At 39.6% G+C, this 14,767-nt stretch overlaps 1 protein-coding gene across 2 annotated transcripts in view; it reads left to right on the top strand.

Annotated features, from left to right (window-relative positions):
* The window catches only part of LOC101846189 (organic solute transporter subunit alpha), a 21,681-nt gene extending 7,217 nt beyond the window's left edge, over positions 1 to 14,464 (top strand). Inside the window, exons 2-8 of one of the 2 annotated variants that reach the window (XM_005091387.3) lie at positions 336 to 445; positions 2,653 to 2,810; positions 4,857 to 4,930; positions 6,238 to 6,396; positions 8,450 to 8,561; positions 9,100 to 9,352; positions 13,674 to 14,464. In XM_005091387.3, coding sequence (XP_005091444.1) covers positions 373 to 445; positions 2,653 to 2,810; positions 4,857 to 4,930; positions 6,238 to 6,396; positions 8,450 to 8,561; positions 9,100 to 9,352; positions 13,674 to 13,945 — 1,101 coding nt within the window. In that variant the 5' untranslated portion in view covers positions 336 to 372 and the 3' untranslated portion in view covers positions 13,946 to 14,464. Of the gene's footprint in view, positions 1 to 206; positions 446 to 2,652; positions 2,811 to 4,856; positions 4,931 to 6,237; positions 6,397 to 8,449; positions 8,562 to 9,099; positions 9,353 to 13,673 lie in introns of those variants that run through there. The other variant, XM_035973727.1, reaches the window with a different exon arrangement.
* Positions 14,465 to 14,767: the final 303 nt, after the last annotated feature.

The raw sequence follows: 14,767 nt of genomic DNA on the forward strand, positions 1-14,767 counted from the left end.
CTATCTCCTCTTTCTTTGACACACATATATATCAATAACAAAATCCTGGTATACTCTAGCTTTCGCACACATACATGCACACACACACACACACACACTACACTCAAACTCATCATGTACGTTGATTCTCTTAATTTATGATTATGAAAGAGACATTTGTATGTATTGTTATATTCATATTAATTCACTCATGCACATTAATTGTGTGTATCATCAATATGGAGCTAACTTCCTTTTAAATAGATTATCTGTTTAAGACTGTCCCCCAGGAATACCATTCAGACGCTGTATTTTTTGTTAAGCTTGTTTTGAAATCACTGTCTTTTTGTTACCAGGGTGTGTGCAGAAATTGCATCCTAAGACGCCTGCAGCATGGCAGGTCAGGGTTCCATTCCTGAAGGCAACTGCAGTGACACTTTGCCTTTGTCTGAAGACTTTTTTAGAGGTATGTCCAAGCAAATCATTTTCCCCTCACTGATTCTCCGACTGCATGTAAGTGCTTTGGTTTTCACTATTTCGGCACAACTGGAACATTTGTCCTGCTTCCTGCACATTCACACACATACACACATACAAGTAGAAAAAAAATATATATACACCTACCTACAGATGACTAACCCCCACTTCCCCTTTTTTCCTTTTTTTTCTGTTTGATGGCACTGCACAAGACAACAACTGTCTTGTGCAGCTGAGAACAGTACATTTTATCAACCAACTGCCCCCAAACCCTGTTCAACTGCCACGCAGATCTCTCATCACCTAATGCATTGCTTCATATATTTGGCCCCCAACACTATGGACGGGCCGTCATAATCCCACCTATCCTATAAATCGTTTGCTCCTTTTACAAATGAATAGTTTACTGACCAGCATGTTGAGTAGACTAGGTGACTGGTCCGGCTCCCACAGTTTATCTAACTTGACTGTTGGTAACCAATTTTCTGCTGCTGAAAAGCGAGGAATGCAAACCGTCATAATTTAAAGGACAGAATTGGAGAATATGGGTGATTCTGGGCTTTTTTCTATCGTAAGAAATAAAAATGTCTACAACTTTTTAAGAAATCATCTGAAGTCCATTACTTTACTAAATAATTGTCCATGATTTTGAAATGTTCTATTTTTATTGTATTTTTTTTTTAAATTATAATGTTTGGGTCTTCTCAAAATTTGGTCTGGAATACCAACTCAGCTAAATACTCAAAGGGTACTTACATTAAATTGAAAAAGGTAGTAGTATCTACTGGAATATGTTCCAGTTGTGATTTCAGTATGTTTTTTTTACTTCCATTAAAATTGAGATGGGATAGGACATCTAGACACTCACATCACCTAGTATATCATTTGCACAACTTTTTCAATAGAACATTTGGATGTTTCCCTTGAGCCCTGTAGCGTTACACACTTGTTAAAAATTTTAATGTGAAATATTTTGGCTAGCTCTGTTTTCAATTTTTTTAAATCAGAGATATTCACGTTACCCATTTGTCATACTTTGATGAGTGTCATGTCTCTCCTCAGTTGTTCAGTTTTAATCCTCCAAGCTTCACTAACAAATTGCTTGGGGTATCAGGAGAAATGTTTTTTTATTTCACCATATAATGTTTGAAAATTATTTAGAAGAGGTCAAACCAAGCAAGTCAAAGCCATAAAACTATACATTTTGAGAGAAAAAGTAAAACAGGATGAAAAGCACATTTGCGATGGGGTTGAAATGCTTGATATATTAAAAAATGGAATAAAAGAGCTGAAATAGGGATTTAAATCTGCCGCAACACCACAGAACAAAACTTATGGCAGATATAATCAGCCATTGACTCTAAGAACACGCTCTCTGAACTGGATACCGGACTAAACTGGAGAAAATCTGATGGTTCCACAGAGTTTGGTCTAAACTGATTCCGTTGTATACATATCCTTAGTGGCGGAGTATAAAGACAAAATATGCTTACAATTTGCCGAAGATAGTAATAAAATTTCAACAATGATTTGTGCTAATGTAAAGGGGTTTTCCTGTGCCTTCTCAGAGTTATTAATCTCCTTGTAAAAGACGAATTAATTCCTTTTTTGAGTTAGCTTTGGAACAGAATAGACAGACTGGTTTACTTCCTGTCAGTCTGTGACAATATTTGTGTCACGACACAGTGGAATCAGGCGTTCATCGATTTTTGGACATGTGGAGTTATTGGTATCATGTGAAAGCTTATTCATTCACTTTGCTTTCAAGAAACAAATACCCATCTATCTTGAACAGAAGTCGATATATTTGCGATTGAAGGAGGTAGGGTCGCCTAATTTCAGTGGTAAAATTAGCAAGAAAATGGCCGCCAATGTTTGGTAACTGCAGTCGCTTGAGAGTCTTTGAAAACTGAAAAATTACACATTTTAGGCATTTTTCAGTAAAATTCATGTGGAAATGTATTTTTATATGGACATCAATGGTGTTGAGCGAAAAAACAAAAACTCTATTTAAAATTGCCAAACGGACAGAAAAATGCCTGTTTCTTTGACTTCATTATTTTGACGAGTGTCTGATCTCACCGCGATACCTCATTTTTGTCTTTGTGATTTGCATTGTGTGCTCACTTTTTCAGCAAATATTTCTTTCGTACTACCTCACTGATTCTGCCATCGTTCTCCCCACCACCTCCTCAGACATAAGCAATGTGGAACTTGGGTTTGTCATCGTATGTGGTGTTCTGACAGCTGTCACTCTGGCGTTGTATGTGGAGAAGATTTACTTTGTGCTTACGCATTACCATACAAAGGCATCTGTGATACACCGCGCTATACAGATTCTGGGCACCTCACCGGTAGGTCATTTTAGTCTTTCCATCTTGATCTGCTATACGTTTTATTGGTTTGATACCCCAGTGGAAATGAATCGCTGTTCTTTAAGGGGAAGAGCTTCATGGAAAAGGAGAAGAGCTTCATGGAAAAGGAGAAGAGAGAGGGCACGACACAAGACTTGATGCCTCTTCCTGTTTGCTTGTTTTGTGTTTTTCCCAATATTTTTTTTTTTTTTTTGGGGGGGGGGGGGGGGCTTGGCCACTCTTCTTGCTGGTGTGTGGTTCATGTATTTTTACACATGAACTCAGAAGACAGGCACATACACACACCAATCCACTTATACACACATATATATACACATGCATGTGCACATGCACATATACACATGCTCTTACAAATACACACGAACTGATGCATGCACACTCACACACATGTTCACTTAAATGAAAGTGGACACCATGCACTCTCTGGCGAGGAATAGTCTCACCTTTCTTTGTCAGAAATTTACACCTAGACTTTACTGGCTTAAGCAACTCTACCTCCTTGTGGTGTTCATGACAGATGTGGTCTGTACAATGTGTACCAGTAGCTCTATCTTGATCTGCTATACGTTTTATTGGTTTGATACCCCAGTGGAAATGAATCGCTGTTCTTTAAGGGGAAGAGCTTCATGGAAAAGGAGAAGAGCTTCATGGAAAAGGAGAAGAGAGAGGGCACGACACAAGACTTGATGCCTCTTCCTGTTTGCTTGTTTTGTGTTTTTCCCAATCTTTTTTTTTTTTTTTGGGGGGGGGGGGGGGGCTTGGCCACTCTTCTTGCTGGTGTGTGGTTCATGTATTTTTACACATGAACTCAGAAGACAGGCACATACACACACCAATCCACTTATACACACATATATATATACACATGCATGTGCACATGCACATATACACATGCTCTTACAAATACACACGAACTGATGCATGCACACTCACACACATGTTCACTTAAATGAAAGTGGACACCGTGCACTCTCTGGCGAGGAATAGTCTTACCTTTCTTTGTCAGAAATTTACACCTAGACTTTACTGGCTTAAGCAACTCTACCTCCTTGTGGTGTTCATGACAGATGTGGTCCGTACAATGTGTACCAGTAGCTCAATGATAGTTTGGGTTGTTGTTGTTGTTTTTTTTGGGGGGGGGGGGGTTGAGTTCGTGTTTTACAGTGCTCGCAACTGCATTAGGTCATGTGAACGCACGAGACACGTTAAGAATTTTCAGTTTTGGTAGGAATTAATTTTGAATTTCGAATGAGTGGCGACCGAAGCCTACTCTTATTGATTTTAGGACACCCAAGGGATATTTGACATGCGCAACATGCACATGGGACCTCCGAGATTTGTTTACCCGTATCTGAGAAGGCTAGGTGTTAGAACTTACCTACCCTAAGATCTAGGGTGTAGCTGGCAGACAGCAGTAAAAAGGTGTCAAGTAGTAGCAGTAGAAAGGCTGCAGAAAGAGCCAGGAGCTTAGAGGATGGGGTGGGGTGGGGGGGGGGCAGAATGTAGATACGAAAGCAGATGACAGAACATTGTTAGAGTGCAGGAAAAGAGATGAGAGGAGAAAATTTTTTAGAAGAAAAGTTTCCATTGCTGTCAGGTTTCGAACCCCGGACCTATTGAATGAGAGGCGAACACGGTACCTCTAGACCACCATAGCCCCCCAGTGATAATTTATCTGTGTCTGTAAGGGAAAATACAAATGTGTAGATGTGCCTTGTACTATGTTGTCAGAGAAAGGTGAACCGTAAACCTATGTTATGGCCTTAAGAAGGAATTAAAAAGGGATCATGTGTAGGTATGTGTGATGTTGTCTGAGGAAAAAGGAACATGTGTAGATATGTAGTGTGTAGTCAGGCAAAAGTGAACATTTGTAGATGTGTGTTGTATTGTCAGAGAAAAGTGAACATGTGTGTAGAAATGTGCTGAGATTTTTCATCAGACAAAAGTGAACGCATGTCAAGTTGTTGTTTGTTGCCGCCCTACAAAAGGGAACATTAATCTGTGTCATATATGACCTGTCACCAGGTGGTGTCCTTGTCCGCCATGCTGGCAATCATCATCCCCCGTGCATCTCTGGTCTCAGACTTGGTGGGAACTGTGTAAGTCTAGTGATAACCTGCTCTAACGGTCACCTGTTTAAGACAGTCCCCTGTGCAAACAACCATTTTCCACTTCCTCCTTGCGATTTTTGTAATATTGTAATAACATTGTCCAAGACGTCCGCCTAAGATAAATACTTTTTGCCTCGACAATGGGTGGTTGTCTTGGACAGTTTCAACTGAATGTCAAAGATACTTCTATCTTAAATTTAGGTTTTCTTATTTCTCCCATTTCCCCTTCACCCCCCACCCCTTCCTCTCTAAAAAAAACTTTTTTTCCCCCTATATTTGAAAATTCCAATGTGTCAATCCTGTATGTTGCTTCCTGAATGCTCCTCCTGCAAGTCTCCCTGTATAATGTTTGCCTTCACCCTGTAATCACACCTTCTTCAGGTCAATCATTGAAGCCCTGCTCCAATTTTCTTCTTGTTAGTCCTCGTTCTCTCTGCCCTTCCTTTTAATCAAACAAATGAATTCTCTTTCCCCCTTTGCGTAAATACAAATGCATCCATGCTTCTTTGCCCTATGTCAGTGCTTTAGTTTTATTTAATACTACCGCTTTGCGCATTTTAGAAATAATTAATTTTTTTCCTGTTATTTAATTCAGTAGCAAACTGTTCGATATTGATTGAATGTAGGCAGCCTCAGGTTGAGGATGGGTTGGCAAAGACTTTTGTAGCAAGTAATAGCTTTGTGTTTGTTTTGAGTCTAGCTTGTCACAAAAATGACTGACCGTGGCTGCGTTGGACAGGTTAAAGATATGTGTTATGATGCAGTGGATTCAGGCACTCGTCAATTTTTGGACATGTGGAATTATTGGTATCATCTAAAAGCTGATTTATTTGCCTTGCTTCCAATAAAATAAATATCGATTTACCTTGGATAGAACTCAAGATATTTACGATTGAGGGAAGTGAGGTCGCCTGGTAGCGAGAAAATAACTGCCAAAGTTTGGTGACTCTAATAGCTAAAGAGTCTTTGAAAACTGAAAAATGACATATTTTTTTGCCTGTAATCAATGTTTTTGTAATAAAATTCGCATGGAAATGTGTTTTTATTTGGACATAAAAGAGGTTAAGCCAAAAAATAAAAATTAGATAAAAATGTCCAAATCTATCGGGAAAATGCCTGTTTCTCTGATTTCGTTTTTTTTGACAATAAGCGCCTGATTTCACCACACTGCCTCACATATAGGAAAAATACAAAGATGTCACGCAACAGTGACCACTAAGGCAGATTATATATTAATGTTATTCTGTGGCTTATGGATATCCTGAACTGAACTGTTATTGTATTGTCTACCTCAGTTACATTGCTTGGGCTCTGCACAACTTCACTTTGCTGATGGTAGATTTTGCTGGCGGGGAGGAACGAGTCCTGGAACAGCTCAGCGGTCAGTTTATACAGCTGCAGTCTCCTCCTTGCTGCTGTTGCTGCCCCTGCTTGCCGAAAGTTGACATCACCAGGTGACCAAGGCAGCTCTCTTGTCTGTGTCTGGGTGGAAAGGAAGGGGAGGTGGGGGGTGGGGGGGGGGTGGGGGGTGAGGGTGTGAAGAGGACTCTCTAGTTTGACTTTATGAGAAAGAAAGGTCTATGTATATTTCTGTCTTCAGGTGTATATGTGTTCTGGGGAGGGGGGGAATCTGGATTATTTCTTATGGGCAAACGTTGGCTACTAGTGGGATTTTCCTTGACTATAGACAATAGGAAGACGGATAAAGGTTATAAAAATATACTGCAAATATTTATCATTGCTGCTGCAAGCAATCCACTGAAGTCCAAATTTTGAGAATTTTAAATTTTTACTTCCTCTCAAAGCTTCATCAAAGATGCACCTTTTATCATCATCAAAATGCAGTTTAATGCTATTGTCAAGGCTTACAATTTTCTCACTTTTCGTGATTCTTGATCGGCACAACACAACAAAACCTAGTTTTTTGTCTCTGATGTTAAAAGTACCCAAATGGACGTGAATGGATTTTCTTGTGGCTCCAACATTATGTAGGTTTAGCCAATAGTATGTATTAAGTCAGCAAGTGCTTCTGTTTTTGTACCGGGGGTTGGTGACCCAGCCCTTGAGCTTCAATGAAGGTTTGAAAAGTGTAAGTCATACCTTACTAGATCATCGCCTTTGTCTTCAGCCTGTTGTCACCTGGGGGTTTTTTTTTGGTTTTTTTTGTTTGTTTGTTTTTTAAGTTCAGTGACTTTACCTCCTATCATGTCAGCACTAGCTAAATGTTTTATCTTGATAATGCTGCATGGTCGAGACATGCCACTGTACAGCTTCATCAAACAACAGTAATATGGAGCCTGTGATGTTTGTCATGGTCACATGATTCCTCTCAGAACTTTTTGATCACAGTGGTTGAAATAATTCAACATTCATTTTACTTGTATTACTCACAAAGTAATGTCCAAGGGCTGATCGCATGACGGCTGTTGTTTGAAGAGTGCCACTGGGAGGTCTAACTTCTTTCTCTCTTCAGCTGTTGTTTTTGTTAATCAGTCTTACTTCTTACCCCCTGGGTCAGTGCCACTGACTGTAGTGTCTTTAGGCCATTCCCTGGGCATATGGAGTTATCTCAAAGCCTATTCATTTGTCTTTCTTGGATGAAAAAAACATTTATCTATTTTAAATAAAAGTTGAGATATTTGCGATTGAAGAAATAGGGGGGGGGGAGGGGGGGGTCCGTAAAATTATCAAGAAAATGGCCATCAAATTTTGATGGTTTCCAAAGCTTGAGTGTCTTTGGGAACTGCGAATTTACATTTTATGTGCCTTTTATTTATGTTTTTAAAGTAAAATCCACTCAGTAATGTGTTTTAAAATGGATATAAAAGGTAAAAGGTGATGAGCCAAAAAACAAAAATTTGATAAAAATTGTCAAACCGGCGGAAAACTGCCAGTTTCTATGATTTCATTGTTTTGATGAGCACCTGATTTCTACACACTGCCTCATATATATTATATTCTTGTGGATGAGAAGGAAGTAGTTCCTGAAGTATGTCTGTGCAGGGTGTGTTCATACTCTTGCTCTTGTATATTCTGCAAATAGGAAAAGGTTGTGTCTCCTGTGGGTGCTCGGGTGTCCTTAGCTTTCTGTTTCAAGTCTTTTAAAGTGCTTTTTTTCATCTGTGTCTGATCTTGGTAAGCTTTGTTGTTATTGTGGAGACTTTCTGAGACAACTAAAAAATCTAGTGTGGCTGGTTGGCGGGTTCTCTGGTGTGGTTTGCTCCTTCTTTCCTATCAAGCGTCATTATCTTTCCCTGTTCTTTTTTTGTGTATGTTACTCACTCTCTTGTAACAACTCTTATCTTCAACACTTATATCAACTAATTGAGTTTTAAACGCCGCAAAACAAAGCATTTTTAGTGTTGCTTTCATCTGTGTTTGATGTATGGGAACTTGCTGTAGACTTTAAATAAACATCTGTGAACAGCAACTCGACGTCCAATAACCCCTCTCTGTGCTTGCAGACATGATGAGTGGGGTTGGGTTTTTTTTTCGTTTCCTTCCTAGATCATCATTGCGTAACCTCCGCCTTCTGGTACTACAGACTGCACTGGTGCAGCCTGTTCTAGCTTTCCTGTCTGTGATACTGTGGTTGGATGAGAAATACATGAAGGGAGTGGTAAGTTTACTTGCAATACTATTATTTCTTGTTATTGTTGTTTTTGTCGTCGTTGTTGTCATCGTCGTTCTCATCATCCTTCTTCTTCTTCTTCTTCTTCTTCTTCTTCTTCTTCTTCTTCTTCTTCTTCTTCTTCTTCTTCCTCCTCCTCCTCCTCCTCCTCCTCCTCCTCCTCCTCCTCCTCCTCCTCCTCCTCTTCTTCTTCTTCTTCTTCTTCTTCTTCTTCTTCTTCTTCTTCTTCTTCTTCTTCTTCTTCTTCTTCTTCTTCTTCTTCTTCTTCTTCTTCTTCTTCTTCTTCTCTTTATCCTTTTTGTGCTTCTTCTTTTCTCCTCCTCCTTCTCCTCCTCCTTTTTCTCCTCCTCCTCCTCCTCCTCCCCCCCTATTTCTTTTCCTCTTCCCCCTCGTTCTCTTTCCCCTCCCTTCCTCTTCTTTCCCCTTCCCCCCTCCTCCTCCTCTTCCTCATGCATAAGGAGATAGTTGTTTTCAATGGCATATCTTTCTCAAACCAACTCCTCCAGTTAACCTTTTCCCATTCCAGATCAAGGCTGACAACGCATACCCGTATCTTGCCTTCCCCAACGCAGTTTCAACCCTCCTTGCCATGTACGGCCTATTGCTTATGTTCCGCTCATCGCATCAGATCCTCCTGCCCCTTCAGCCTCGGGCCAAGATGGTGGTGCTGCAGCTATGTCTGATCGTGCAGAACCTGCAGGGTTTCGTGTTCGTTACCTTACAAAAGAACGACATCCCAGTATGCAAAGGGATCCTCTCATCCAAGGTTAGAGGAAGAGGTGAGTGGAATTTTTTGTTCGTCTCTGGGATTATTTTATTTGTTGGGCTTCTCTTTTTTTTAAAATACTTGTGAGGAGACACGATGAAATCAGGTGCTCATCAAAATAATGAAGTTGAAAAAAAACACATTTTTCCGTTAGTCTGGTAATTTTTATAGAACTTTTTTTTTTTGGCTCAACACCTTTATGTCCATATGAAAATTTTTCCATGTGAAATTTAGTGAAAAATGTTGATTAAAGGCACAAAATATGTTGCCCTCCAGGTCAAAATTTCACATGGAAAAATCCTCATAAGTATTTTTTTAAATTTCAAAATTGAGTTAACTTAATTTAAAAAAACTATCACCATTTCACTTCAATTTGGAAAAAAATTAACTAAATAAGATGATACTTGGCAAAAAATGGAACTTTTAAGTATGCAAGATAAGGAAACACGAAAAGGAAAAAACAGGCTTTGAAGTTGAGCAACACGTTTCCATAGCAAGGGGGGGTCTTAGAATTGAGATACAGACATAAATTTGTCAGTTATCTTGGCTATGCCACTACAAGGTAATACACAGAAATAGAAAACTATTCATTCACAGAAAAAAAGCTTTAAAAAGCTTAACGAGAATGGTCTTCACGTCAAATGCAACAACGGGTCAGCATTGTAGGCCCTACTTGGTACCAGAAACTAAATTTTCAAAGTAGCTGTATGTCAAATTTATCTATTCCATGTGAAAGGCCTGTGTCTCCTGTGAAATTTGGTATCATACTTTTACCTCTCAGTCAATTTTTAAGAAAATGGCAGCTGTTTTAATTTAATATATAATCGAATATTGCTAAATTGGCTAACTGGCTGCAACCCCATGTGTGACAGAGGATAAAAGAGTACCAAGTGCACCAAACATCTCCACATTAACGGAGTACAATCACTATTACATAGAAATGGAGCCTAATTTTTTCAAGACAGTGAGATCATTACAAGTCAGTATTTTATTGCCTCGGACACGATGATCTGTCTTTATTTTGATTTTTAAAAACACCATGCGCTGTCCCGGCCGGAGCTGCACTGGTCCCTACGGAGAGTGAGTCAGCTCTAGCTGTAGTGTACTGAGTGCTCCCTGGAGTTTCACGGAAGGATTGATGCAAAATAATTCCAAGTCGATGACTTTATTCTAATAGAAAAAGAACTGTTCTTTCTATTGGTACCTTTTTTGAGTCGGTATTTTGCATCATCATCGTCCAGTGCCAGATCTGCGACAGACATCGGCGATCATGGTTCTCCATTCATTCCTTTGCTCGGATGCTCTAAAAAAAGCTACGTTTCCCTGATCTTTCCCCGTTATCCATTTGTTTAGGTTCCCTAAGTATGTTGTTCTGGGCCTACCCTTGCCTCGCTTGCCTTCAATTGTAGCCAGTGAGAGCTAGATGTTCAAGACCCTTATATCTATTCAGGTGTCTCAAAACTGCATTTGTCGTTTCCTGATTATTTTTAACATTGAGCGTCCCACATGGGTTTCATCAAGCACTACCTATGATTTCTTTTCCTTCCACGATACTCTTAGCAGTCTCCTATGAAACCACATGTTTGTTGCTTTTTAGTGTTAAAAATGATCTTTGAAAACTTGCACACTTTTTTAAAAGGCTTTTTATTTAAACGCCAAAGGCCTAAAATATACCATGGGAAGCCCTGTTCTAAACTCTTAAGAAGTTGTTTGCCAATGAAGAGATGGTATTTAGTCATCACTCTTTCTTCAAAGCATTTGAATGCATGGGTGTCAATTTTTGAACCTGCAGACCTCGCATCCCAACCGCGAGGGGCTTCGCTTTCCACGGCGATTTTCTAGCTCCAAATACTCGGAAAAACAAACAATTTACGCTATTGTAACGAAAAAAGCTTAACATTTTAAAGGTGTACAGCATTTGGTGTTGTTATAGCGGAAAGCAAAGAAAAAGCGATCCGAATTACCTTGATTTCACCTAAACTACGTGCTCGGAAGTCCACAAGTCAGTTATGTGCCATGTTTATGCTTCCTAATTATACATTTGCTAATGCACTATAAACACACGAACGCACACACATACACGCACATGCATTCAGAAAGACAAACATACACAAACATACACACACATGCACATAGACCGCCCCAGTGGCCTCTTGGTAAGGAGTCCACCTTGGGAGATCTAGAGGAAGATCAATCTTTAAAAAACCCCACTAAAACACAATAAAAAGGAACTCTTAAAGTCAATCGAAGTATAAACTGAAAGATCAACAATTCATCACTGAGCTAGCAGGGCACGCTTACACAGTCAGCTGTTTACGTAAACAAGCTTGAAGTTGGCTAGGAGTTACCATTCTTACCCCGTTTAACCAATCGGAGCCCTCAGCCGTTCATAGTGACGCTAAGTTGTTTATATTTCAGACCATTCATGCTCGAAAAGGGATCTAAATCTAAAAATAGGGGCGAATGAAGGATGTCGAAGCAATATGGCCATGAGGTAATGCACTCATACATCTCCAAAATCAATCAAAATAAAATATTTATAGTCGATTATAGTTGTACAAAGGGTGTCGCATTTAACAAGATGTCGGCTCCAACGAGGCAATCCTTAATCCCCAATTTTTTCCTCTATATATATCTCTTTGTAGATTTACGTCAGCTCCAATGAGGTTGCAAATTGACCAAAGTCGCTTTCAACGAGGTCGCGATAACTGAATAAAAGCAATTAGCGGCCTCAAAAGCGAAGAACATTTCTCATATCTCTCCATCTTACGCGAAGCGCAAGGCCCATCCTCGATTCCTAACACATTGTATTGCTAGATCTAGTGTGCCTCCTAATATGGGCCTCAAAGCCAAGAGGATGGGCGAGGGTTAGCCTACAGTAGGGATGGGAGGGGGTGGATGGAAACGCGATGTGGGCTGTGTGAAACTGGATGAACTCTGGATGGGTAGGTCAAGATCGAGACCTTCATTTTTTAAAATTTTATTTTCTTCCCTGATCAGAAAATCCAAGCTCCTGCCTTTACTTTATGTAGATCTAGGCCTAGACGTGAGAGGGTATGTTTCCACACTAGAAGTGTTACGGAAAAACAAATTTTTTAATGCAGAAATAACGGTCAGAACACAGCTCATACAAGTGCACACTGATGCTGTTTGAGATTTTCGTCATCAGGGGGAACAACTGTTTTAATTACTGGTATTGGTAGATCGTGTTATATAATAACTTGCCTCCTTTCTTTAGTTTAACCTTAGTCACGTTCAACGAGAGGTCGGATCCAATGAGGACAACAAGTCGGTCCCGACAACCTCATTGAATGCAACACTCACTGTAAATGAAGCAGAAGACATTAAACTTTCAATAGATCAACAACAACAAAATTAATGGAAAGTCACTTTTTTTGCCTTTCGAGCCTCGTAACACCAAATAGCGCTTTGAGTCTTACGACTGATTTTGACCGGGGCGGACACATATATACTTTTTCAGTTTTCAAGGACTCTCAAGCTTTTGAAGTAAAGTAACTTTGGTGGCCATTTTCTCACTAATTTTACCCCTGAAACCAGGCGATTCCACCTCCTTTAATAGAAAATATCTTGACTTCTATTCAAGATTGATGGTTACTTCTTTCATTAAAAGCAAGGCTAATGAATAAGCTTACAGATAACACCAATAAAACTTTACATGCCCAAAAATTGACGAGCACTCAATTCTATCATGTCTTGACACATATAAAACTTCCTCAACGGGACTGGTACCAAGAGACTGCTATTTTTATAGGTTGAAATAAATTTTTTACAAAGAGAAGGAGCAAGGGGCTTTTTGAAAGAACCTTTATTTTAGAAATTAAAAGAATGAACCCTTGTTGCTATATTTGTATTGCTGCATATAGATAAGAGAACCTATATTTTTGGGAAGAAACATTTATATACAGTCTTTGGTTAAAGCTACATGAATGAAAGAAGAAGATAGATATCTATTTACGTCTTCATTTTCTTTATACAACAGCCTTGATGCATATTCTGCCTGTTTACCCATCTGTCTTCTATGTCCTACTAAAGCGCACAAATGTTTCTTTATACAGTTGGCTTTTTCCTTCAGCTTAGGTGAGTAGGTGGTTGACGGGTGCTCTGATGTGGTTTTCTCCTTCTCTTTCAAACATCTATCATCCTTATCCCTCCTCCTTTTTATGTTTTTTATTCTTTAGTAACACCTCTAGTCTTTGGCTCTTATTTGACCTAATTGTTTTGCAACAAGTGCTGTACAACTCTTATTAAAATAATAAAATAAGCTGAGGTGATAATGTTTTTAATGAACATATTTTGTATGCTACATCCCGCAGCACTGATGCACATGCTAGTAGTGGTGGAGATGTTTGCGTTGACCCTGATGGCCCGCTTCTTCTACCGCCGACCTCACAGCATGGACACAGCTGTTGTGCAGGTGGATGGATCAAATGCTCCATCCATCGAGGTTTCACCGGTCGCTTCCCCTAACCAGTGCAGGCGCCAAGAAAAGTATGGAGTCAATTCTTGTGCTGACCCCAGTACTCCACAACCGTCACTGTCGACATCACAGAGAGAAAATCTTGCCTTTGAAGATGATCGTGATTAAATATTAAGAGGAAATGTGTATTGGAGATGGAATAGAAATGATCAAAGTAGATATGAACAAGCATGTTTTGACAAACTATTTTTGGAACAAATGTGTCTTTTAGGTATGTGGCTATATTATGTTCAAATACATAAGATCAACTGAGATGAAGTGAAAGAGAAACTTTATTCGCATCTTCAGGAGTAAAAGATGCAAAACAAGCACATGTTTTTGAAGAACAAAAATAACCAAGAATATGTTCAAAGTTATTTCTGCCATCACAGCTTCATGTAAATTAATAATTTTCACCTACTTGTACCTGCCAAAAATGTGGGATCGACACATGAATATAGCAAAAATGAATGGTTTAGTTCAAACTTGCACTCCATAACGTAAACTTCATTTGTTTGCAGGGTACAGCATCATCATCATCAATGCCTTTCACCCCTTGCAGGGTATAGGCAACATAAAAGCTCCTTCCATTTATCTCTATCCTGGGCCATCCTTCCTCGCTCGTTCCAAGTGAGCTTCATCTCTCTCGTGTCCCTTTTCACACATCTCCTCCATGTCTCTTGTGGCCTACCTCGTGCTCCCTGTGGGTTCCATTGCAGTGACTGTCTTGTGATGTTTCTGCTGGGCTTTCTGAAGGTGTCTCCCATCCAACGCCACTTTCTTAGTCCTATTTCTACTTCTATATCCTTTCGTCCTGTCATTTCCCATAGCTCTTCATTTCTTATTCTATCCTGCCATTTAATTCTCAGGAAACTCCTCATACATCTGTTGATGAAAGTCTGGACTTTATTCAGCACTGTCTTTGTTGTCTTCCAAGTTTTGCAGCCATAG

Source organism: Aplysia californica, unplaced genomic scaffold, assembly GCF_000002075.1.
Source record: "Aplysia californica isolate F4 #8 unplaced genomic scaffold, AplCal3.0 scaffold00029, whole genome shotgun sequence".
Classification (NCBI taxonomy): domain Eukaryota; kingdom Metazoa; phylum Mollusca; class Gastropoda; order Aplysiida; family Aplysiidae; genus Aplysia; species Aplysia californica.